The following is a 25,954-nucleotide window of genomic DNA, read 5'->3' on the forward strand; positions in this document are numbered from 1 at the left end:
TTCTGGCTCCCAGGTGTCTTTTATACAGGTAACGAGCTGAGATTAGGAGCACACTATTAAAGGGAGTGCTCCTAATCTCAGTTTGTTACCTGTATAAAAGACACCTGTCCACAGAAGCAATCAATCAATCAGATTCCAAACTCTCCACCATGGCCAAGACCAAAGAGCTCTCCAAGGATGTCAGGGACAAGATTGTAGACCTACACAAGGCTGGAATGGGCTACAAGACCATTGCCAAACAGCTTGGTGAGAAGGTGACAACAGTTGGTGCGATTATTCGCAAATGGAAGAAACACAAAATAACTGTCTGCCTGGGTCTCCATGCAAGATCTCACCTCGTGGAGTTGCAATGATCATGAGAATGGTGAGGAATCAGCCCAGAACTACACGGGAGGATTTTGTCAATGATCTCAAGGCAGTTAGGACCATGGTCACCAAGAAAACAATTGGTAACACACTACGCCGTGAAGGACTGAAATCCTGCAGCGCCCGCAAGGTCCCCCTGCTCAAGAAAGCACATATACAGGCCCTTCTGAAGATTGCCAATGAACATCTGAATGATTCAGAGGAGAACTGGGTGAAAGTGTTGTGGTCAGATGAGACCAAAATCGAGCTCTTTGGCATCAACTCAACTCGCCGTGTTTGGAGGAGGAGGAATGCTGCCTATGACCCCAAGAACACCATCCCCACCGTCAAACATGGAGGTAGAAACATTATGCTTTGGGGGTGTTTTTCTGCAAAGGGGACAGGACAACTTCACCGCATCAAAGGGATGATGGACGGGGCCATGTACCGTCAAATCTTGGGTGAGAACCTCCTTCCCTCAGCCAGGGCATTGAAAATGGGTTGTGGATGGGTGTTCCAGCATGACAATGACCCAAAACACACGGCCAAGGCAACAAAGGAGTGGCTCAAGAAGAAGCACATTAAGGTCCTGGAGTGGCCTAGTCAGTCTCCAGACCTTAATCCCATAGAAAATCTGTGGACGGAGCTGAAGGTTCGAGTTGCCAAACGTCAGGCTCGAAACCTTAATGACTTGGAGAAGATCTGCAAAGAGGAGTGGGACAAAATCCCTCCTGAGATGTGTGCAAACCTGGTGGCCAACTACAAGAAAGATCTGACCTCTGTGATTGCCAACAAGGGTTTTTCCACCAAGTACTAAGTCATGTTTTGCAGAGGGGTCAAATACTTATTTCCCTCATTAAAATGCAAATCAATTTATAACATTTTTGACATGCGTTTTTCTGGATTTTTTTGTTGTTATTCTGTCTCTCACTGTTCAAATAAACCTACCATTAAAATTATAGACTGATCATGTCTTTGTCAGTGGGCAAACGTACAAAATCAGCAGGGGATCAAATACTTTTTTCCCTCACTGTACAATATAATATTACATATATTGTACTATACCTTAGGATTTGTCTTTGGCCAGGTTTCCTGAACCATTGATATTAAAGTATTATTATTTTTTTGACCGAATAGAAAATTATGTATTCTAATTTCAGAGCCAGAACAGAGGGGAATGAATTAGGAAAGCACACAGGATGAGTCACAGCCACTGATTTATATATACATTAGATGACTAAAAGGGGCGCTTGTTTTGAAGCCACCACGCCTCAATCTTAACAATCTCCCAAAATATTTAGGAAGCTATAATTTCTACATTTGTTTTTGCCACGTTTATTCTATTACAGGCACCCCAATGCATGCTTAAAAATTATATGTGACCTAAACATACAAATAAAAAATGAAAGTCTCTTATTGGCCAATACATAGCATCAACAATCCAGAGATTATATACTGTACATCATTGGTCACAGCCCCAAACACATAATTTGCTGTTTTTTCTTACACAAATTATTTCAGCCTCTCTTTCATCCCCACTAAGCTCCTCCTACCAATCAACATATGAGGGAATCATTCTTCTCTGCTCATCTGTCTGAACAGCTGGACATCCATTCAGTAATCAGGGTTGATCAGGGTTGACCCACTCTAGATTTCCATTCAACCTTTTGGCCACCTGATACTCTATGGCTAGTTTATCAGGCCAACAGCAGTGACCAGACCACCTGCATGTCTAGAGCGACACAGCTAAGATCTGGAACAGTTCTCAGAACCAACGGTTGCCACCGCCAACACGCACATTGCAGAAGCGGAGAGAGATACAAATCTCAGCTAACACTGTACCACAAATTAATGCAAGTTGACGTTTGTCATGAATCCTGCCTTGGAAACAGAACTTAGCGATTTCCACTAGATGGGCCAGCTGCAAAGTCAAAATTGGCAATATTATACAAATTCATGAAAACCAAAATGAGCTTTTTGGTCCTAATTGAAGGTTAGGGTTAGCAGTGTGGTTAGTGTTAGGTTTAACATCAGATTGTATTTCTTTGTGGCTGTGCCAGCTAGTGACCACTCTGCAGAGCTACCCCACTACATGAGTCATCCCAATACATGCCAACCTGCCAAATTAATGCTCATTTGAAACTACCAGGCCTTGTTTAGCTTGTGGTAGAGGGTATTTTGATAATGTTAAACATATCACACACTAGGGGGTACAGGATGGATTACAGCAGACTTCCTCTGGTTATTCTTTATAGCTGTTTAGAGGCACTTTAATTTCTCTAAGACACATATTTATGCTAATCTGCTGGCGCTGTCAGGGATGGGATGTTTATTTATTTGTATTTGTTTATCCCTGCATAAAGCTGCTACCTTGGCAGTGGCACCCCCATTAAAAAGCAGGACGCCCTCTGAAGCAGAGGGTGGAGAGTGGCGTCGGCTTGGCAGCCATGTTCCCTGGCTAACTGATTTATTTCAAGCATAAAGGAGTGTTGACAGGTGTCCTTGCACAGTCAAACAACACGTGGCTATCAAACCACAGGACACCGGGAGTCTGGGACACCCTCTGCCACTCAGTCCAAACAGAAAGGGAGTCAAAGAGATGAGAGGAGTACAGGACAGGTCTGACAGTAATATTGGCTGATTAAACTCTGTAGGTTTACTGTAAAGTTCATGTTCTCTCATCCAGCCTGCCAGGCAGCCACAGACTTGGTGTGGATCCAGAGTGGATGACACAGCGTTGATGAGACATATCCTCACCTCCATCGGCCCTAAAAGTGTCCATCTCATCATCTCTCTACTGCCCCAGCAGGGTAACATCATCATCATGGGAAGCTGCATGGCATTTTAATTAATATCTTACACACCATGATGTTCAGTGTACTATTACATCTAGTGAGGGCCTGATATTTTATAACAAGACTGGGTTAATGTTAAATGCAGTACAGACACTGCACATTTAAGGGAATTTCTATAGTATTTGAGACGTGCTTGCTTAGGCAAAAGGAGTGTGGCAATTCTACAGTAAATTATCTGAGAGGATGGGATAGAGTTCAGTGAGATCATGTATATCTCCACCAAGCCCTCTGGTAGGTCAGGTCAGGGTTTAAATTTGCATCCAGTTCTTTCAGATCTACTATAGAGAATCACCGAAATGTCTTGTCATAGGTGCTAAGGGTTTGGTTTGAAACGTGTCCCATTTCTGTTTGTTGTTCTGCTGAAGAACGTGAACATTGGTCAATAGATGCTGCTGGTATGCATGCCACTGGCTGCAAAGTGTCTGCCATGCAGGACCACATCGGTGTCTTCAAATGGGCATCAGCTTTGCCTAGTGCACTAAATTGTTGGTGCCTTATTCATTGATTTGATGTAATTACATTAGTTACATTAGTACGCAAAGTTGAGGACTTTCATATATATTTTTGGATACTTTTAGGCCTATGTAAGCTAAATGAATCTTGTTTGTCCAGATTTGAGGCGTTTGAACATCTGGACAGGGCATTATATGCAAGTCCTCTTTACATAAATCATATTTCTTATTACAGTAGGCATGTTATTCTCAACTCTAACTTTATAATGGGGTATTTATTCATAGGCTACCAAAAACAGAGGACAATATAACAAATAGTCAAAATAAATTCCAGTTAAATCAAATATATAGGCATATAGCCTACAAAGTAGGTCTATATCTAGGCCAACTATGAATTGTATATAGTAGTTACACAACATATTCCAAATGGGATAGCCCATAAATCATTGAGAAATCACTAGATTCTATTGACTACTCATGCAGTTAATTTCCTCGCAGCCCTTTCCCCCCACTGCGATTACACACGAGAGTCGTTAATCGGACGGAAGATGGGCACAGCCGATCTATGGCACAGCCTGCCTTGATGTTTGCTCATTCTGTATGCAGGACGGAACAGGATATAAACTAGCCACTGTTCACTGTCTACTCTCTGGAGTGTGCTATTACTTGGGTTAAAATTAAACGGTGGATTTACTGTAAGAAGAAACAGCCCTCAGCTTGAACATTTTGTTCTAACCTACAAATTGGCGAACAACAGGCGAAAGTGAATTTGACGCAGAAAAATCAGATGGAGGCAACATACAAAAATTTACGTAATCTGGATACCCAAGCAGGTGGACCTAAATAACACAGAGTTATTATTTGGAAGAGGAATTTAACGTTGAATCTGTTATTAACATAGAGTTATATATTTTCATCAGAGCCCTTTACTTTGTTGAGGATTGAAGAAATTTAAGTTACCAGAGATGTGTGTCAATTGACAGCAGAAAGACAGACGTTCTTCCCTCAGTGCGGTGTAAGAGCGCTCCTGTAGATGATCAGGACTTTCCAACTTGCCAATATACTCTACTTTCCTCTCCGTGTGATGTTGCCAATTGTCACGGTGTTCATTTTCACACTTCTGACAGGTAAGGCTTCCACTTTACGTTGATGGATGGTGGTTATGAAATTGTTTTAGATCAATATATATATATTTTTTTTCTACATTATATATTTTTCATTTTATTCAACTTATTTTGATTGTCACCCAGATGTACTTTACTGTAGGCTACTTCACTGAACTGACAATAGTTTTCTTAAAAGTAAACAATTGATCAACAGATAAAAAAATAGATGTAGTGTCCACTTGACAGTTGGAAACACATTTGAAGGAAAAGCTTATTTTATAACAGTAGCCCCATATTTTGAATTAGAGGCACTCATTCATTAAAAACATAACCATTCCTATTTACATACAAAATGTAAAAGATTATACCATTTTTTAAAGAGAAACATACTGATGATATCTCAACTTTTTAGTTTGCACTTATACTTGATGATAATCCTGAAAATAACATTTATGCTATAATGCTTTGAGAGACCATAGGCCAGGGTTTCCCAAAGTCGGTTCTGGGGCCCCCTCTGGGTGCACGTTTTGATTTTTGCCCTAGCACTACACAGGTGATTCAAATAACCAACTCATCATCAAGCTTTGATGATTTTAATCAGTTGTGTAGTGCTAGGGCAAAAACCAAAACGTGCACCCGGGGTAGGGGGGTGGGGGTACCCACGACCGAGTTTGGGAAACTCTGCCATAGGCCAATGTTTGCTAGAAAATAGTCTGGCATGACTACTGTTTATTCATTTTGACTAAATTGCTTATTTTCCCTTGGTTCACTGAGAGCCCAGATAGCACATTTGGTTCCATGAAAGTTGTGGGAATGTATGTTTTTGGTTTCACATTGGTTGTTGGAACGAAGCCATACGTTTCCTGACTGGTAAAACAGAACGTTTTTTAAACGTTCTGAGAATAGAAGTGAAAATGTATCCGCTTCTGGGAACATTTATTTTTAGGTTGCAGGGAGGGTCTGAGAACGTTTTACTCTGGTTCCTTGAAGGTTTTCCTCTGAGGTTTTATTAACGCTCTGATATAGGTTATTTTGAGATATTTTTTTATAACTTCCTTAAAACATTCACTGAATGTTTTTTTGTTTTTTTTACTCCAAGCACAGATAGGGCACATGGAAATGTATTTCCTTAGGCATTAATCATGCAAACACATGTTTTTTTTTATTGTGACACGGCATCAGTGAGATTCAAACCTATAATCTTCTGTTCTCTATCCATGGAATTAGTCCACTGCGCCACCAGGATGGAGCTAGCATGACATGTTTCTTCGTATACAAAGCTGTTCATGTTAGTGTATTCAAATAGACCCCATTTCAAAGGAAACAAGCACTCATTAAGAGCAGGTGTGACCAATTAGTGAGCGTGGCCAACACACCTGGACACACTTCACAAGATAGAGGATAGAGAGAGTTTTGTTGACGCTGAGAACGGAATGTATTTGTTTTCAAAAAACATTCTTATAACGTTTTCTGAACGTTACTAAAGTTTTCTTGTGTTTTTTATGGAACGTTTTCTTCACGTTCCGAGAACGGAATGTATGTTTTTAAATAACATTCTTAGAACGTTCTCTGAACATTACTAAAGTTTTCTTAAAGTTCCTCGGAACAATTTGAGAACATTACTTTAAATAGAACCATGAGGAAACCTGTAGGAAACGTTATGCTAAAGTACTGAAATTCCCACAGAAGAACAAGGTTTCTTAACATTCAGTCTCCAGACAATGACAACAATCATTGTTATCTTGGCTGCAGAGAGGTTTAGCACGGAGGAGAAAACAAAAGTGAAGGCCCCATACACCACAAACAATAGAGTGGCAAAGATCCACCAGATAAGGCAGGAGTTGAGGATCTTGAGACAACAGTTCAAGGAGGCGAGTGAGGAAGAAAGCCTTGTCAGAGCTACGTAACATCCTCAGGAAGAAGCTCATGACCTTGCAGAGAGATGAGTGGCATAGAAGACACAAGAAAGAGAAGTCCAGGAAGCGGGCTGCCTTTTTAGCAAATCCCTTTGGATATACACTGCTAGGTATAGAATAACTATCTTCAAAGTAATGACTCGGGACGTCTGTAATAAGATGAAAGCTTATTTTAGTGATAATACTTTTACCACTTTAGATTCTACAAAACAATAAAATAAAGTTGCTAGTGAAAGCCAGGCTAATCACTTGTCACTTGTTCATAACTGGAGCGTTCTCTTCCACTTCCTGTTGCAAAGCATTCTGGTACTTGCAGTCAATAGCGTAATCCAATACTGACTTATACAACAGAAAGATGTACATAGTTCTCTCAATCTCCATCACATGAATTCTAATCCAATTACATTTCTACATATTTGTACAGTGCCTTCAGAAAGTATTCTCAACCATTGACTTTTTCCACATTTTGTTTTGTTACAGCCTGAGTTTAAAATGGATTACATTTAGATTTTTTGTCACAGGCCTACACAAAATATCCCATAATGTCAAAGTGACATTTTTACAAATTAATGAAAAGCTGAAATGTCTTGAATCAATAAGTATTCAAACCCTTTGTTATCGCAAGCCTAAATAAATTCAGGAGTAAAAATGTGCTTAACAAGTCACATAATAAGTTGCATGGACTCACTCTTTGTGAAATAATAGTGTTTAACATGATTTTGAATGACTGCCGTCTCTGTACGCCACTCATAGAATTACAGTGCATTCGGGAAGTATTCAGACTCCTTGACTTTTTCCACATTTTATTACGTTACTGCCTTATTCTAAAATTGATTAAATTGTTTTTGTTTTTCAATCTAAAAACAATACCCCATAATAACAAAGCAAAAACAGGTTGTTAGAAATCTTTGCTAATGTATTAAAAATAACAAACGGAAATATCACATTTACATAAGTATTCAGACCCTTTACTCAGTACTTTGTTGAAGCACCTTTGGCAGCGATTACAGCCTCAAGTCTTCTAGGGTAGGACGCTATAAGCTTGGCACACTTGTATTTGGGAAGTTTCTCCCATTCTTCTCTGCAGATCCCCTCAAGCTTTATCAGGTTGGATGGGGAGCGTCGCAGCACAGCTATTTTCAGGTCTCTACAGAGACGGGTTCAAGTCCGGGCTCTGGCTGGGCCACTCAAGGACATTCAGAGACTTGTCCCGAAGCCACTCCTGTGTTGTCTTGGCTGTGTGCTTAGGGTCGTTGTCCTGTTGGAAGGTGAACCTTTGCGCCAGTCTGAGGTCCTTAGAGCTCTGGAGCAGGTTTTCATCAAGGATCTCTCTGTACTTTGCTCCGTTAATCTTTCCCTCGATCCTGACTAGTCTCCCAGTCCCTGCCACTGAAAAACATCCCTACAGCATGATGCTGCCACCACCATGCTTCACTTTAGGGATGGTGCCAGGTTTCCTCCAGACGTGACACTTGGCATTCAGGCCAAAGAGTTCAATTTTGTTTTCATTAGACCATAGAATCTTGTTTCTCATGGTCTGAGAGTCCTTTAGGTGCCTTTTGACAAACTCCAAGAGGGCTGTCATGTGCCTTTTACACTTGTAGTGGCCTCCGTCCGGCTACTCTACCATAAAGGTCTGATTGGTGGAGTACTGCAGAGATGGTTGTCCTTCTGGAAGGTTTTCCCATCTCCACAGAGGAACTCTGGAATTCTGTCAGAGTGACCATCGGGTTCTTGGTCACCTCCCTGACCAAGGCCCTTCTCCCCCGACTGTTCAGTTTGGCCAGGCGGCCAGCTCTAGAAAGAGTCTTGGTGGTTCCAAACTTCTTCCATTTAAGAATGATGGAGGCCACTGTGTTTTTGGGGACCTTCAATGCTGCAGAAATGGTTGGAATGCAGCAACAAGGAGCCTGGACAAGATGGGAGCAAGTGGTGGAGCGTCAGGTCACATGGACCGAGCTGTGGAAGGCCGAGCCCCATCGCATCAAGTTCTTAATCCAGGCAGTCTACGATGTCCTACCAAGCCCATCTAATCTGTTCTGCTGGTACAACGTTGATTGACCATCATGCCTTTTGTGCCTGAAGAGGAACCCTTGAGCACATCCTCAGCTGCTGCTCAAAAGCCTTAGGCGAGGGTCGCTACCGCTGGCGCCACGACCAGGTGCTCAAAGCCATAGCGGATACCATCTGCTGTGGAATCAGCCACTGCAAGCGCCTCCGATCAGCGAAGCAGGCATCTGTATTTGTCAGAGCTGGGGAAAAGCCAATACCAGCTACCAGAAGCTCTCCTCAAAACAGCTCAAGACTGGGAGTTGAAAGTCGACCTGGGAAAGCAGCTCAAGTTCCCTGACATCATCACAGCGACGACACTGAGGCCAGACATTGTGCTGCTTTCCGAAACCTCCAAGCAGGTTATCTCACTGGCGCTCACCGTCCCTTTGGAGTACCGCATTGAGGAGGCCAACGAAAGAAAGAGGGTGACGTATGAGAACCTGGTGGAGCAGTGCCGCAGGCAGGGGTGGAGAGCAATGTGTGAGCCTGTTGAAGTGGGCTGCAGAGGGTTCGCTGGTCAATCCCTCTACAGGGCCTATAGCCTACTGGGTATCACAGTGGCCAACAGAAGGAAGGCCATCAAGACCACCACAGAGGCAGCTGAAAGAGCATCTAGGTGTCTTTGGATCAAGAGGAATGATCCGTGGGTGAAGTAGATATGCTACTTGGACACAAGTCACAGCTTGATCAACCCCGGCTGGGTCGCCTGGGCGAGGGTGTGTGATGTTGAAAGACCTAAGACACCTGACGATTTCAGGTTACATCACTGATGATGTGTGCAAGTGCATCACAATATGTATTTTTCAAAAAGAGAACATGACTTTAAATATAGAACCATGAGGAAAACTGTAGGAAACGTTATGCTGAAGTACTGAAATTCCCACAGAAGAACATTGTTTCTTAATGTTCTCTGAACTATTTGAGAACATTCCCAATGTCAAACCAGTTGGAGAACGTTCCTAGAACATTACCAAAAATGAAATTAAATATAACCATGTTTGAACTTTCAGGAAACATTCTGTTAAAGTAATGAAATACCAAGAAAATAACGTTTTCTGTGAAGTTCCTTAAACGTGCTGGGAAGGTTGTATGCAAAATAACCATAGGTCAACCACGCTCTCACCAAGCTCTAAGAAACAGATGGTTCTCAGAACGTTATGTGCTAGCTGGGAGGTTAGTAAACTTGTCATTTCAGTATGCATGAGGAACTAAAATGTTGATCTCCCCAAAAGTATGGGAACTATGCCCTCTGTGATAGTTGTAGCCTACTAATGAAAGCACTCAAGGAAAGATGGGTCAACAGTCTCAGTTACTGTACTATAGAGTGGCTCAGGACTGTCAAACTAATTTTTGCCCCGGGGGACGCACTGTATGATTACACTGTATCTATGACAGTCCATTATTATTTCGATTTGATTGGACCCCTTCTGGCCCGCTGGCCGTATGTTTGATACCCCTGGAGTAGATGACATTGCACGCAGAATGCTTGAACCCCCTTGTGTGGACAGTACCAGTATTCCACCGACAGGTCCAAGTTTAATCATTATGGAGTGCTGCGGTCACACGTGGTGGTGTAGGTTCATGTAGACATGATTTCTTCACTAGATGTGTGTGTTTTGGGGTCTGTTTAGCCAGAGGATGAGGTGCCAGAGTGAAAATCAAGCCAAGCTGTCTGTCTTCTGTTGATAAAGATTTCAGACTGGTGTGTGTGTGTGTGGTGTGCCTTCTCATCCTTCTTTGGTGGGCATTGCTGTGCCACTGCGCTCTTCACGTTTGTATTAAAATGATAGAGGTCAGTCTTTTGATTTCCTCCCTGCCTGGACATGAATATATTATTTTCCATTGCTGTGCACTCATTAAGATATCCAAGTTGTGCCTAAATGTAGGTCTAGCTTGTAGAGAGATTAGAACGTCAGGAAGCATTCATATTTTCTTTGTGCACAATTTCACCTCATGACCCTCCACAAGCCCGGTTTATCCTTGGAAATGAAAATGTGATTTTGATTGACCCTCTTCGTGAGAGAAAGGTCACATAGGTTGAGCCATGAAGGGCAGCACAACCCTTCCGTTTCCCAACAGTAATTGGCCAGAGACTGCTTACTCCCCTCTAACAAAATGCGAATGATTTCGCATTGTGTTCATTAATATTTTGCATGTGTGATCGGTGGTACATAAGGTCTTTGGCCTCCCTGTGGAAAAGTATCATTACGCTCTTGTTGTCTAAAGCCAGCTCGTCTCTGGCCATTGAGAACAGAACAACACACTCAGGTGTTTGAGGCTTGATGTGTAGAACGTCTTTTGACAAATTACTTCAAAGATGCACAGCATGTCAAGATCAACATTCAAGTGGTTGGTTTTCGCCAGACATAATGGGACCCATCTCATCCAAAAAGTTGACTCAAGTTTTCCAGAAAGCACCTGGAAGCACCTGGATGATGATCAAGACTCTTGGAAGAATGTTCTATGGACAGATGAGTCAAAAGTATAACTTTATGGACGACATGGATCCCATTATGCCTGACAAAAACCAAACACTGCATTCCACAGTAAGAACCTTATACCAACGGTCAAGCATGGTTGTGGTGGTGTGATGTTTGGGATGCTTTGCTGCCTCAGGACCTGGACGACTTGCCTTAATAGAAGGAACCATGAATTCTGCTCTGTATCAGAGAATTCTACAGGAGAATGTCAGGCCATTCGTCTGTGAGCTGAAGCTGAAGCGCAGCTGGGTCATGCAGCAAGACAATGATCCAAAACACAGAATAAAGTCTACATGAAAATGGTTAAATAGCATCACATTTGAAGTTTTGGAATGGCCTAGTCAAAGTCCAGACTTACTCCCAATTGAGATGTTGTGGCAGGACTTTAAACAAGCCGTTCATGCTTAAAAACCCACAAATGTTGCTGAGTTAAAGCAGTTCTTCATGCAATAGCGGGCCAAAATTCCTACACAGTGATGTGAGAGACTGATGAACAACTACAGGAAGCATTTGGTTGCAGTCATTGCAGCTAAAAGTGCCACAACCAGTTATTGAGTGTAAGGGAGCAATTCCTTTTTCACACAGAGGAATTGGGTGTTGCATAACTTTGTTAATTAAATAAATACAATAAATACACATTTGTCATGTTATTTTTAAACTCAGGTTCCCTTTATCTAATATTAGGTTTTGGTTGAAGATCTGATAGCATTCAGTATCAAAAATATGCAAAAATAGAGAAAATCAGAACGGGGGCAAATACCTTTTCACTGCACTGTAAGTATTCATACCCCTGAGTCAATACATGTTAGACTTTGGCAGCAGTCAAGGCTGTGAGTCTTTCTGGGTAAGTCTCTAAGAGCTTTGCACACCTGGATTGAACAATATTTGCACATTATTATTTTGAAAAATCTTCAAGCTCTGTCAAGTTGGTTGTTGATCATTGCTAGACAGCCATTTCCAAGTCTTGCCATAGATTTTAATGCCGATTTAAGTCAAAACTGTAACTATGCCACTGGAACATTCAATGTTGTCTTGGTAAGCAACTCCAGTATATTTGGCCTTGGGTTGTAGGTTATTGTCCTGCTGAAAGGTGAAGTTTCTGCTGGAAAGCAGACTGAACCAGATTTTCTTCTAGGATTTTGCCTGTGCTTCTGGGCCTCCCTAGTCCTTGCCGATGACAAGCATACACATGACATGATGCAGCCACTACCATGCTTGAAAATATGTTGTATTGGATTTGCCCCAAACATAATGCTTTGTATTCAGAACATCAAGTAAATTTTTTGCAGTTTTACTTTAGTGCCTTTTAAAAAATATATATTTTTATTGTGTACCTAATGTTTGTACACTCAGTGACTTCAGAAAGTATTCACACCCCATGACCTTTTCCACATTTTGTTGTGTTACAGCCTGAATTTAAAATGGATTAAATTGAAATTTTGTGTGACTGGCCTACACACAATACACCATAATGTCAAAGTGGAATTATGTTTTAGACATTTTTACAAATTAATACAAAATGAAAAGCTGAAAAGTCTTGAGTCAATAAGTATTCCACCCCTTTGTTATGGCAAGCCTAAATAAGTTCAGGAGTAAAAATGTGATTTACAAGTCACATAATAAGTTGCATAATAGTGTTCAACCCCCTAGAGTCGATTGATGCACCAGTGCGTCAATCTAAGTTACATAACAGATAAATCGTCTCACGTAATCGTCTGTAGCGTCCGAACAGTTTCACCTAAAATACTATGAAAATAATGTGTTATTCAACGCGTTTCTATGGGCTTTAGTAGTAAAGGCCAAAACCAATATTATGTAAAAAAAAAAAATATATATATATACACTACCAGTCAACAGTTTTGACACACTTACTCATTCAAGGGTTTGTCTTTATTTGTACTATTGTTTACATTGTAGAATAATAGTGAGGGGGGGGGGGGGGGGGGGGGGGGGTTAACTGCACCTCAGATTGCAGCCCAAATAAATGCTTCACAGAGTTCAAGTTACCGACACATTTCAATAGCAACTGTTCAGAGGGGACTGTGTGAATCAGGCCTTCATGGTCGAATTGCTGCAAAGAAGCCACTACTAAAGGACACCAATAAGAAGAAAAGACCTGCTTGGGCCAAGAAACACGAGCAATGGACATTAGACCGGTGGAAATTGCTGTGTCTTTGTGAAACGCGGTGTGGGTGAACGGATGATCTCCGCATGTGTGGTTCCCACCGGAAAGCATGGAGGAGGAGGTGTGATGTTGTGGGGGTGCTTTGCTAGGAACACCTACTCATTCCATGACATACTGATCAGGTGAATCCAGGTGAAAGCTATGATCCCTTATTGATGTCACCTGTTAAATCCACTTCATGAAGGGGAGTAGACAGGTTAAAGAAGGATTTTTAAGCCTTGAGATAATTGAGATGGATTGTGTATGTGTGCAATTCAGAGGGTGAATGGGCAACACAATATATGTAAGTGCCTTTGAATGGGGTATGGTAGTAGGTGCCAGGTACACTGTTTCTAGTGTGTCAAGAACTGCAACGCTGCTGGGATTTTCACACTCAACAGTTTCCCATGTGTATCAAGAATGGTCCACCACCCAAAGGACATCCAGCCTAATTGACACAACTGTATTGGAGCCAACATGGGCCAGCATCCCTGTGGAACGCTTTCGACACCTTGTAGTCCATGCCCCGACAAATTGAGGCTGTTCACTCAGTGTATATGACAACAGGATTCAACACATACGGACCTTGAAGTTGTGGTAGAAAAAGACTGCCTAGATAAAGTTGTCTCATACTTTGCCTTGTTACTGTATCATTCCAGCTGCACACTGCTGTTAAGCTACTCAGCTGTTCTTGGTCATGTTTAAATTGAAAGGAATTGTGCTGGATATCAGGATGGGCTGTATAGTGGGGCAGGAGGATAGTGGGCTAGCCAGGGCATTCCGTGTGATGAGTGGTTGATGTACAGTGTATTGGCTTTCAGCAACCCTACCCTGAAAATGCGGGTCATCTCTTCTAGACTTCCGCTGAATCCACTGAATAACCATGGTCACTGTGCATGAGAATGGCCTCAGCGTTTCTTTTATCCAACACAATTTTTTAACATTTAGACTCATTTTAGGAAAACCATAATAATGCTGCTACTTTGAATAGACACACATTTGCTCTGTGAGTTTTGCGCTATGCTAACAGCTGTACTTGATATCTCATCCTCTAGGTGTGCACTGCCAGGAGATGTCAGAAGACACCAAGAACCAAGCTCCGTTCCCTGTCTACCCCTCAGTGGGCTACCAGATCCTCAATGCAGACCACCTGCTGCTGAGGGAGAATAGCCAAGAGCTGCTGGGGAACTCTGGCCTGCAGGCCCAGAGACAGGCCTTCCTCATCACCAACCCCGGGGCGGGCCTCCTGCAGCCGGCCGTCAATGCCACGTATGGCCCCCTGTCTGTGGAGAGGACCATCGGCCCAGAGCTGCTCCTCAGCGGCCGTAGGATCCTTCCTGTCATCCTGGCCCGGCAGGTCCGCTCCTCCGCGCCTATCGTCAGGATCATCTTCCACATGCCTGGTATGGCCAGTGGAGGTGATGCTGGGATGAAGGCGGGGGAAAGGGAGGACAGGGGTAGTGGTGGGAGGAAGGGAGCGGCGGAGGAGGGGGCGCACTGTGTGACAGCGTATGCCTTCTGGGAGACACGGGAGGTGCGGGGGGCATGCCTGCTGTCACCAGGGGGATTCTGTGTGGCCCAGTTGAAGCCCGAGCCAGCCTGGTTCAGCCCCAGGGAGAGACTGGGAGAGGTGCAGGGGAACCCCGTAGAGATCTACTTCCAAAGCCGACGGGACCGGACGGGCAAGTGTGTTCCCCAGGACAGCCTGCAGCGTGTGGGGGTGGGGAGGGGCGGCCCAGTGGGGTCTGGTATACCAATGAGGAGGGTAGGGAGTGTCAACCTCCTAAAAGCCCCGCCTGGGAACCCTACATTTCTGCGTCTGAGGCTAGGGGGAGCCGTGGTGGTCCAGACCTCCTCCAAACCACTGAGGACCACCGACGTGGCCACCTTCTACGTGTTCCTGTCCAATGTGTCTGCTGTGGAGAGCTTCACTCTTAGGTAAGAGCACTGCTTGGATATAATGTTTGTCTGTGCATCTCTCTCATTGCATAGCTAGAATATCCAGGTCACAATCAGATAGTCAGATAAATTAGCTGTGAATGTTGTACGTACTACATACATAATGCTGTTGATATGACTTTACTGTCTATAGATTGTATTGTACTGCTTCGTGTGCAGAACATATTCTGTATGTACTGATACACTCTCAAACACTGATGGCTTTTGATGACTATTGATGATCAATTCTACATCCTATTTGTTTAATGTGGGTTTACTAATATTACTAATACTAATGCATCAAGACTTTTATCACTAAGTGCTACTGCGTCCCCTCTGTTACTATGACGAATGCTACCATGACGTGCTGACCCCTGGCTCAGAACATAAATCCTTATGTAAAATACAATTTACAAATAGGATTTTTTATTGGATTATGAAAACATTCACAGAACACATAACAAATGTTAACCTCCTTTCATGTTAAGTGGATTTTATGAGTACAAAATTATATGGACACCCCTTCAAATTAGTGGATTGCGCTATTTCAGCCACACCCGTTGCTGACAGGTGTATAAAATCGAGCACACAGCCATGCACTCTCCATAGACAAACATTGGCAGAAGAATGACCTTTAATGAAGAGCTCAGTGACTTTCAACGTGGCACTGTCATAGGATGCCACCTTTCCGACAAGTCAGTTTGTCAAATTTCTGCCCTGCTTGAGCTGCCCCGGTCAATTGTAAGTGCTGTTATTTTGAGGTGGAAACGTCTAGGAGCAACATCGGCTCAGCCGCGAAGTGGTAGGCCACACAAGCTCACAGAACGGGACCGGCGAGTGCTGAAGCGCGTAGTGCGTAAAAATAATCTGTCCTCGGTTACAACACTCACTACCAATTTGCTTCCAGAGGCAGTTTGTAAAGCTCACCGCCATTAGTCTCTGGAGAAGTGGAAACGTGTCCTCTGGAGTGATGAATCACGCTTCACCATCTGGCAGTCCGACGGACGAATCTGGGTTTGGCGGATGCCAGGAGAACACTACCTGTCCGAATGCATAGTGCCAATTGTAAAGTTTGGTGGAGGAGGAATAATGGTCTGGGGCTGTTTTCATGGTTTGGGCTAGGCCCCTTAGTTCCAGTGAAAGGAAATCTTAACACTACAGCATACAATGACAGTCTAGACGATTCTGTGGCAAGAGTTTGGGGAAGACCCTTTCCTGTTTCCACATGACAATGCCCCTGTGCACAATGCGAGTTCCATACAGGCCTAATTGCCCAACATCAGTGCCCGACCTCACTAATGCTCTTGTGGCTGAATGGAAGCTCCGCGGCAATGTTCTAACAACTATGGAATGGAAGTCCCCGCAGCAATGTTCTAACATCTAGTGGAAAGTCTTCCCAGAAGAGTGGAGGCTGTTATAGCAGCAAAGGGGTGACCAGCTCCATATGAATGCCCATGATTTTGTAATGAGATGTTTGACGAGCAGATGTCCACATACTTTTGGTCATGTATTGTATGTTGTGAGTTGTAGGAAGTTAGTGAAAATAAATAAATAATAAGTGTCATTTTAGGCCTTGTGGGAAAAGTGTATCACCATGATGTATGAGAGAGGCACTTCATGAAGGATAAGTTCCATGCATTTAAATGGTAACTTAAGGCCACTTGATTGGCGCCAGGGCGTGTCGCCAAGGCCGTGCTTTTGGACGGTTGAACGCTGGTGTGGCTGGGACTCGTCTTGCCGTTCTGCTCCCTACACAGATTACAGACTTGTCGTATGCTAGTCCCCGTCTACTTCACTCCCGACTGGAAGAGGTTCAGAAGGCGCTCTTCCATAGACAGGGAAATAATTGGGAAATTATTCGGCAGCCTTCATATCTTAACATCCCATTAATGTTTGAACAGGGATCTCTGGGTATTTTAGTTCATAAATAATGCATAAATGTAATGGAGCAAGAAAACAAATAACTAACAGCTGCCTGACTCCTTTGGGCAGAAATTAACTTATTACGCAGGCAGCTCTATCGCGCCGAAACACACAATTCAATCTGTTTTGCAACAGCTCTACTCACTGCTTCGGATGCACATCATACAGCAGAATAATATTGCTTTTATTGGAATGTTTTAGATGAGTATACTGAAAAACAGTGGAACATACTCTATCTTCTGATACAGTGATATCCCAAAGCGTACCCTGACCTTGTGTTAATCCACAGTTCATATCCTATTATATGAGTAAAAGGCACAGGGAGGGATATTCAGTACAGATAACAAAAGATGAAACCTCTACTAGATTAGTTATTGTCTGAATGGGACCTGTGACTGGCTGCCAAAAACGTCCCACATTTAATAATCTCTGAACCTGAAACTGACATGGATTTGTTGCATTGCGTCGGGTGGGGATCAAGGAGAGTCGAGTGAGATATGCTTGCCCTCTCTGGTCACAGTATTTATTTGAGAGATCAATCTGTATGCCACCTGAACTTCCCAAATCCGTTGACCCACTGCAGATGCTGTTAGGCCTCTGTGCTTGAGTCCCATTGCTCTTCATAGCCCCATACTGGGATTTAGAGATGGGAGAGGAGTGAATGGACTGAGCCCAGTGTTTTAAGACCTTGTGGAGCCAGGCCTGGCTTGGCTTGGGTCAGAGATGAGTGATTCTTCCTTGGGGAAATCCCTGCTCCACTTCACTCCTCCAGGCCCAAGATTGAGTCCAAACCCCAAGGGTTATGGCAGATAATCCCTGTCCTGATTGAAAACGATTCGAGAGGTTAACCCTTTGGGTGGAGATGATCGGACCACGGTTCCACTACTGCCTCCTGGACTTTTGTGTTTGTGTGTGTGTGTGTGTGCGGTCGTAAATGCGTGAGTGTCTGCATGTGTGTTTGATGGTAGTTCCAGTCCCACAGTCATTGGAACAAGGCTCTCACTTACAGTAAGCATCTTTGCTGCTCTACCTCATAGCCAGTACTCAGAGATCATCCATTCCCAGTCTGTCCAAAGTGGCCATCCCTTTTGCTCTTTCCCTCTATGAAAATACCACTGTACAGTATCAGCATATACAGAGATCATACGCTATAATGTATATTAAACTTATCTGATATTCTCTACAAAGCCTTGGACAGTTACTTGTGGAATTCATTTAAATATTTTTGGTGACCGAATTGGATTCTTCTCATATCAGTGTCTTTATAAGCACTGTGTATTTCATTTAAAAGAAGAAAAAAAAACATAAATTATACCAAGCTTACATTTACCAAGCTCACTCATCTAGTCTAAGCTCTTACGACTGTTTTAATCATAGAAATCTAGAAATCTGAAATTAAAATGTCAGAAGCTAAAATGAGGGTAGAGAGTCTTGGCGAGTGTTTACATTAGATATGAAGTGAACTCGGAATACCAAATCCACAGACACCTACTGTAATCTATGAAAATGAGCCCGCTCTGTTTGTCCTCCCGCTGCATGGTTGGCTGGGAAAATTAGCTCGGTGGAAATGACTGTTGCATGGCAGTTCATTTTCTGCAAGTAATTTAATTTGCCCGTAGGATTGTGGGTAACCTAAGGACATTTCAGGCAGCCCTATTTTTGTGTCTGCAAAAATGTGATTGCTTAGTCCAAAGAAATTAATACTTTGTCAAATTCAGGCCATGGGATGCTAACCTTGTGTATTTTGAAAAGTGCTATTTTAGTGATGAGTTTGTGCTGTGCTTAAGGGGAGGTTCAGGAAGTCTCCGGCAGCAGTCTATTTAGCTGATAGCCTGTTGGCTGTTCCCCACTAAATAGATTGTAAAGGTGGGATATGTGAAGGAGGAGATGAAGAGGGGAGCTGTAAAACATCACAAATGAGATGATGATGAGTTGACTTTGAGGAAGTCACACATACAGCTCTATCAAGTCTCCCTTAATTTCCCCCCTTTTCAACATGATCTCAGGCAAAGGATTTATTTAATCAACCTCCTCATTGACTCTCATTTCCTTTACCATCCTGATCTCATACTTAGACTGTTTACTGATCCAGCCAGGCTTAAAATAGACCGTTGTCATCCGGCTTTTACCCGCATCCCCATCCTCCTCCTCAGGCAAATTAATCACTGTTGGTCTGAATCCCTCCTTGTTCCTGGTACTGGCCCATTAGATTTATATATATATATATATATATATATAGTGAGGGAAAAAAGTATTTGATCCCCTGTTTATTTGAACAGTGACAGAATAACAACAAAATAATCCAGAAAAAAGCATGTCAAAAATGTTATAAATTGATTTGCATTTTAATGAGGGAAATAAGTATTTGACCCCCTTTCAATCAGAAAGATTTCTGGCTCCCAGGTGTATTTTATACAGGTAACGAGCTGAGATTAGGAGCACACTCTTAAAGGGAGTGCTCCTAATCTCAGTTTGTTACCTGTATAAAAGACACCTGTCCACAGAAGCAATCAATCAATCAGATTCCAAACTCTCCACCATGGCCAAGACCAAAGAGCTCTCCAAGGATGTCAGTGACAAGATTGTAGACCTACACAAGGCTGGAATGGGCTACAAGACCATCACCAAGCAGCTTGGTGAGAAGGTCACAACAGTTGGTGTGATTATTCGCAAATGGAAGAAACACAAAATAACTGTCAATCTCCCTCGGCCTGGGGCTCCATGCAAGACATCACCTCGTGGAGTTGCAATGATCATGAGAACGGTGAGGAATCAGCCCAGAACTACACGGGAGGATCTTGTCAATGATCTCAAGGCAGCTGGGTCCATGGTCACCAAGAAAACAATTGGTAACACACTACGCCGTGAAGGACTGAAATCCTGCAGCGCCCGCAAGGTCCCCCTGCTCAAGAAAGGGCCGTCTGAAGTTTGCCAATGAACATCTGAATGATTCAGAGGAGAACTGGGTGAAAGTGTTGTGGTCAGATGAGACCAAAATCGAGCTCTTTGACATCAACTCAACTCGCCTTGTTTGGAGGAGGAGGAATGCTGCCTATGACCCCAAGAACACCATCCCCATCCCTCAGCCAGGGCATTGAAAATGGGTCGTGGATGGGTATTCAAGCATGACAATGACCCAAAACACATGGCCAAGGCAACAAAGGAGTGGCTCAAGAAGAAGCACATTAAGGTCCTGGAGTGGCCTAGCCAGTCTCCAGACCTTAATCCCATAGAAAATCTGTGGAGGGAGCTGATGGTTCGAGTTGCCAAACGTCAGCCTCGAAACCTTAATGACTTGGAGAAGATCTGCAAAGAGGAGTGGAACAATTTTTTTTGTTGTTATTCTGTCTCTCACTGTTCAAATAAACCTACCATTAAAATTATAGACTGATCATGTCTTTGTCAGTGGGCAAACGTACAAAATCAGCAGGGGATCAAATACTTTTTTCCCTCACTGTATATATAAATGTCCTAATTTATCTTAAAGGAAAAATCCGATATACCACTTTCAAGCAGGCAGTAAAAGGTGTAATATTTCTACCTGCTTGAAAGTGCTATATCTTGAATACTTGACTGCTGACGTGCAAACATTTTGGGGACTGTATTTACAGTGGACTAATGAAAAAAAATACCAAAAAATTGTTTTTGAGTGGATTTCTCTTTTAACAGGAGTAATGATATGTTTGGTTAGTAGATTGCTTGGCTGTGATGCTGGGCTTGCCTCATCAAACCTAGCTGAGAGTTGATTAGTCTGGCTCCTGACCAATGCCTCGGCCCTGCCTGGGTTAGTATTGATCAGACTGTTAGCTGTCACAGAGCACCAGTCTTTGTATGTTTGACTGAATAACACGCCCCAGCCAGTGGACGGGACAGGGGGAGGGTGTGTGTGTGTGTGTGTGTCTATCCGCTGTGATCATATTTGATAAAGTTGCCTTGCCAGTGTGTTTGTGTTTGTGGAGATTAGGAGTTGTCTGTCTGGCAGCATGTGACTTTAAGCCACTGGGCTTTCACTTCATGACCACACTATTCTGATGTCCCCCGCATTATCTGAATATTTTCCCCTCTAATACCATTGACTGGTGCTGTAATAGACCTAATGGAGGAGTATTTCTGTCTTTGATCCTGTTTGTGCTGTCTCAAAAAGACAGTCAGCTCAGTTAAAAAATAATGAGATGTTAGTATTTTAAAAGACAACACTCTGCTAAGCAATTAGTATTCCAATCGCAAATTCAAAGACCTACCTATGAGAGCAAATAGTTTTCTGTCTGACATGCACACGCACACACAGCACTGATGGGTGCTATCTGTCTGCTGATATTATGATCCACAGCTGCATCATATGCCAATCACATTTTCCTTTAATGCCACATAAAGAGCATCAGTGATTCTTATCACGTGTTTTTAAAGGTGACAGGCAAAGGTCTCCACAAAACCATAACTGTTGATAATAATGCTAATTTAGGCTTAATTAAATAAGCCTCCACACACAAAAAAATATGACTACATTTTAGCTGTCATTTCTACTTTTTGGTGAATGACATTTGCTGTCCAATAAATGCAAGGATCATTTGAGGGCAAAAGGAAAAGCACAATTGCTTACTGCAAGGAACACAAGCTACAGACATGGCTTTTATAAAATGAAACAAATGATACTGACATGATCTGGGAAATAAACATGTAGGTCAATAATGATTATACGCAAATGTAGATAATGCAGCCAGGTCACCCGTGATACAAGTCAGTATTTGATGTCCATCCAATTTGATGAGGCTGCCATTCAAACAGCTAAGATTAGCTAAATGTTTTAGTTGATAAGACTTGTTGGATGATACAACACATGTACAGTATAATGAATGTTAGCTTCTTGGGAAACAATATTTCTGCTATCTAGCTAGCCATTGGTGCTGCAGCCAGCAAGCTATCTAATCAAAATGTGGCTAACTACCACATGAAAATAATTCAGCTATTACTGGTCAAATGTTACCATATATAGCTAGCTAAACCCTTTCTGACAATTGTATTGTGAACACAAGGTTAGCTAGCTGGATAGCTAGCTAAGCGCAAGCGTGGCTTAGCTAGCCAAGAACATCCATGATCCTGATCTCTCCTGGCGAAATTGCTTTGATAAGCATTTTCTCAATCACAAATACTCTTACCACTTTGAGCTGTACATAAATAAAGATCACTGTAAACTGTAGTGTCATTTCAAGTGATTTATTATAGTTAGCTAGAAGGAGAACAGCATCTGTCTTCTCATTCTGCAGCATAAATCTGACGACCACCAACTGTCACACTAACCAAGTTTCCATCCACAGTTTTTATGTGAGTAAAGTCATACCGTTAAAAAAGAAAATCATGACAGCTGTGATGGAAACAGAACGTTTCGGTACAATTTTATAAATGCAGACAGATAATTTGTACGTTGGACATGGTGGAATATTTTTGTGTCTGTAAAATTAATTATGCGAGAAATGGCAGTGGAAACTCCTTCATGCACAAATATTGATATAATAATCATCATGTATGCGCAAATATTGATATAATAACCATCATATCAAAGTAAACTTGGAGTAACGCGATGATGGTGTGTGGTCCTCCCACTACGACTTGGGAAACCATGCAATTTATTAGGCTACAGATGAAATAAGTTATGATGAACTTCACAGGGTGGTGAAAGTGCACTGTGATCTTGATGCTCCTTTCAAATAAATATCGAGGGTCTTATTCTGGCGACATGATGATCGATGCTCTTATCCATAATAATCTCATCATGTAGACTATACCCGCACAACCTAAAAGCACTGTATCTGCGAGCTGTTGGCTAGAGCGAACTAGCCAAGACCAGAGTAGGCACATTTGCTATTTAACGCAACAATTTTTTTGACAAAACCATAAGTAGAGTTGAAAATGCGATGTAAGCATATTGAACTTTAGATTTTTATTTGGGACATGAAAACGTAAGTACATTTTGTGTGCACTACGTCACCATGCACTGATTTCTATCCACTAAAAGTCAATTTGGTGGAAACACACCACTGGTGGGAAAATGTGCATATTTCCTTTATGCAGATTCTAGAGTATTTGCATGAAAATCTGTCGCCAATTGGATCGAAACCTAGCTAGGGCAACACAAGTGAAAAATGAAAACTACTTTGAAATAGCTGGATCAAATGTAAAACGTTAAATAGAGTTCTGATTATGTTCAACAGTACAATATTGAGCATGTGAGCTCAGAAATGTGGGAAATTGTGCACTAAAATCAGATAACTTTGAACCTTTTCAAAATGATGGAATTTTCACAATGCCCTGCAGTGACAATTTCCAAGTATTCCAAAGGAGCATGTTGACAGGTAGCCATACCTATTTAAGTGTTATATCAAGGATACAAAATCTACCCTGAACATAATATTATTGCAGATCATTTTATGATGTATTTAGCTGTTGTATAAAGAAAGGTTTGGAAAAGCAGGGAAACCTTTGCCTGTCACCTTTTAATGCTGATGGGTTCTGACAAATAATCATGATTTAATCATATTTTCTAGGAAAGGTATTTTATTCCTGTTGAGAAAGATGAGAGTGATAGATCAGCGACCTTTATACACTGATGGAAGATGTGCCACTCCATATTATTTTACTTTACTTTACTTAGACAAGTATTCTATTAACTAGTCTGCTCTCACATGTAGTGGCCTCCGGTTCTCAGTATAATAAATGTGTACAAGTAGGGATTTGTAACAAAGGCACTGACTGCGTAAACATTGCTATGTTGGATTTGACTAAATTCAACTTCCAGGCAGCCCCTGGTCGGCCTTCAAAATCTATCACTAGGTATCCACGCACGCTTGAAGTCTCACATGTCCCTGTTCTGTTCTGTCCCCTCTCTAAGCCTTTATGTTCGCTGGGAGGAACAGACAAGCTGTCTGGCCTATGGATAGAGTCAAAAAAAGCTTAAGGCAGAGTGGAGAGAGCTCCAGGGACATGTTGCACAGCTGGAAGAAACCCAAAAGGAGAGGGGATTAGTGCTTCCTTAGGCCACACAATCAACGGGCCTGATTAGGAAACAATGTTGCAGGCACTTCCCCATTTAGAAATACACACACACACACACACACACAATGACAGAGACAAATGGGCCTGGTCAAAAGTACTACACTATATAGGAAATAGGGTGCCATTTGGGATACAGACTCAGTCAGCCCAGAATCACTCCATCTAAATAAGCGTGTATGTTTAGTCAGTTAGCAGACGCTCTTATCCAGAGTGACTTACAGTTAGTGAGTGCATACATTTTTCATACTGGCCCTCCATGGGAATCAAACCCACAACCCTGGCGTTGCAAGCGCCATGCTCTACCAACTGAGCTACAGGAGGCTATGTTCTCACTCAAAGAGAAACATACAGATGACTACATGTATTACATTACATTAAACATGTATTGCAAATGTATATACTGTAGTGGACAGATTTACATACATTTATGTAGGTTATATAGATTATAGCTCACACGCATACACAAGCTTAAAGACTTACTTTGACTCCTTGTACTCCTTGTAGCCACCCCCAATGCACATACAGTGCCGACGTCCAGGTCCTGAACCTCCCCTAGGTTCTTACTGTGGAATGCAGTGTTTGGTTTTCGCCAGACATAATGGGATACATCTCGTCCACAAAAGTTGACTCAAGTTTGCCAAAAAGCACCTGGAAGCACCTGGATAATCATCAAGACTCTTGGAATAATGTTCTATGGACAGATGAGTCCAAAGTATAACCTTATACCAATGGTCAAGTATGGTGGTGGGGGTAGTGTGATGGTTTGAGGATGCTTTGCTGCCTCAGGACCTGGACGACTTGCCTTAATATAAGGAACCATGAATTCTGCTCTATATCAGATAATTATCAAATCAAATCAAATCAAATTTTATTTGTCACATGCGCCGAATACAACAGGTGCAGACCTTACTGTGAAATGCTTACTTACAAGCCCTTAACCAACAATGCAGTTCAATAAATAGAGTTAAGAAAATATTTACTAAATAACTAAAGTAAAAAATTAAATTAAAAAGTAACACAATAAAATAACGAGGCTATATATAGGGGGTACCGGTACAGAGTCAATGTGTGGGGGTACAGGTTAGTTGAGGTAATTTGTACATGTAGGTAGGGGTAAAGTGACTATGCATAGATAATAAACAGTGAGTAGCAGCAGTGTAAAAACAATCCAGGTGGCCATTTGATCAATTGTGATTATGGCTTGGGGGTAGAAGCTGTTAAGGAGCCTTTTGGACCTAGACTTGGTGCTCCAGTACTGCTTGCCGTGCGGTAGCAGAGAGAAAAGTCTATGACTTGGGTGACTGGAGTCTTTGACAATTTTTTGGGCCTTCCTCTGACATCGCCTGGTATAGAGGTGCTGGATGGCAGGAAGCTTGGCCCCAGTGATGTACTGGGCCGTACGCACTACCCTCTGTAGCGCCTTACGGTCGGATGCCGAGCAGTTGCCATACCAGGCGGTGATGCAACCGGTCAGGATGCTCTCGATGGTGCAGCTGTATGATAGTTTGTTGGTGATGTGGACAACAAGGAGCTTGAAACTCTCGACCCGCTCCACTACAGCCCTGTCGATGTGAATGGGGGCGTCTTCGGACCTCCTTTTCCTGTAGTCCACGATCAGCTCCTTTGTCTTGCTCATGTTGAGGGAGAAGATGTTCTCCTGGCACCACATGGCC

At 42.5% G+C, this 25,954-nt stretch overlaps 1 protein-coding gene across 1 annotated transcript in view; it reads left to right on the top strand.

The window, feature by feature from the left end:
* Nucleotides 1–4,736: 4,736 nt before the first annotated feature.
* LOC311099427 (transmembrane protein 132D-like) overlaps nt 4,737–25,954 on the top strand; it is a gene marked incomplete at both ends in the record, with an annotated part of 44,812 nt that continues 23,594 nt past the window's right edge. The window contains 2 exons of the mRNA XM_084140115.1: nt 4,737–4,779; nt 14,426–15,308. Of these exons, the coding sequence (XP_083996241.1) occupies nt 4,737–4,779; nt 14,426–15,308 (926 nt within the window). The remainder of the gene's footprint in view (nt 4,780–14,425; nt 15,309–25,954) is intronic.

Source organism: Coregonus lavaretus (assembly GCF_964263955.1).
Source record: "Coregonus lavaretus genome assembly, chromosome: 24".
Classification (NCBI taxonomy): Eukaryota; Metazoa; Chordata; class Actinopteri; order Salmoniformes; family Salmonidae; genus Coregonus; species Coregonus lavaretus.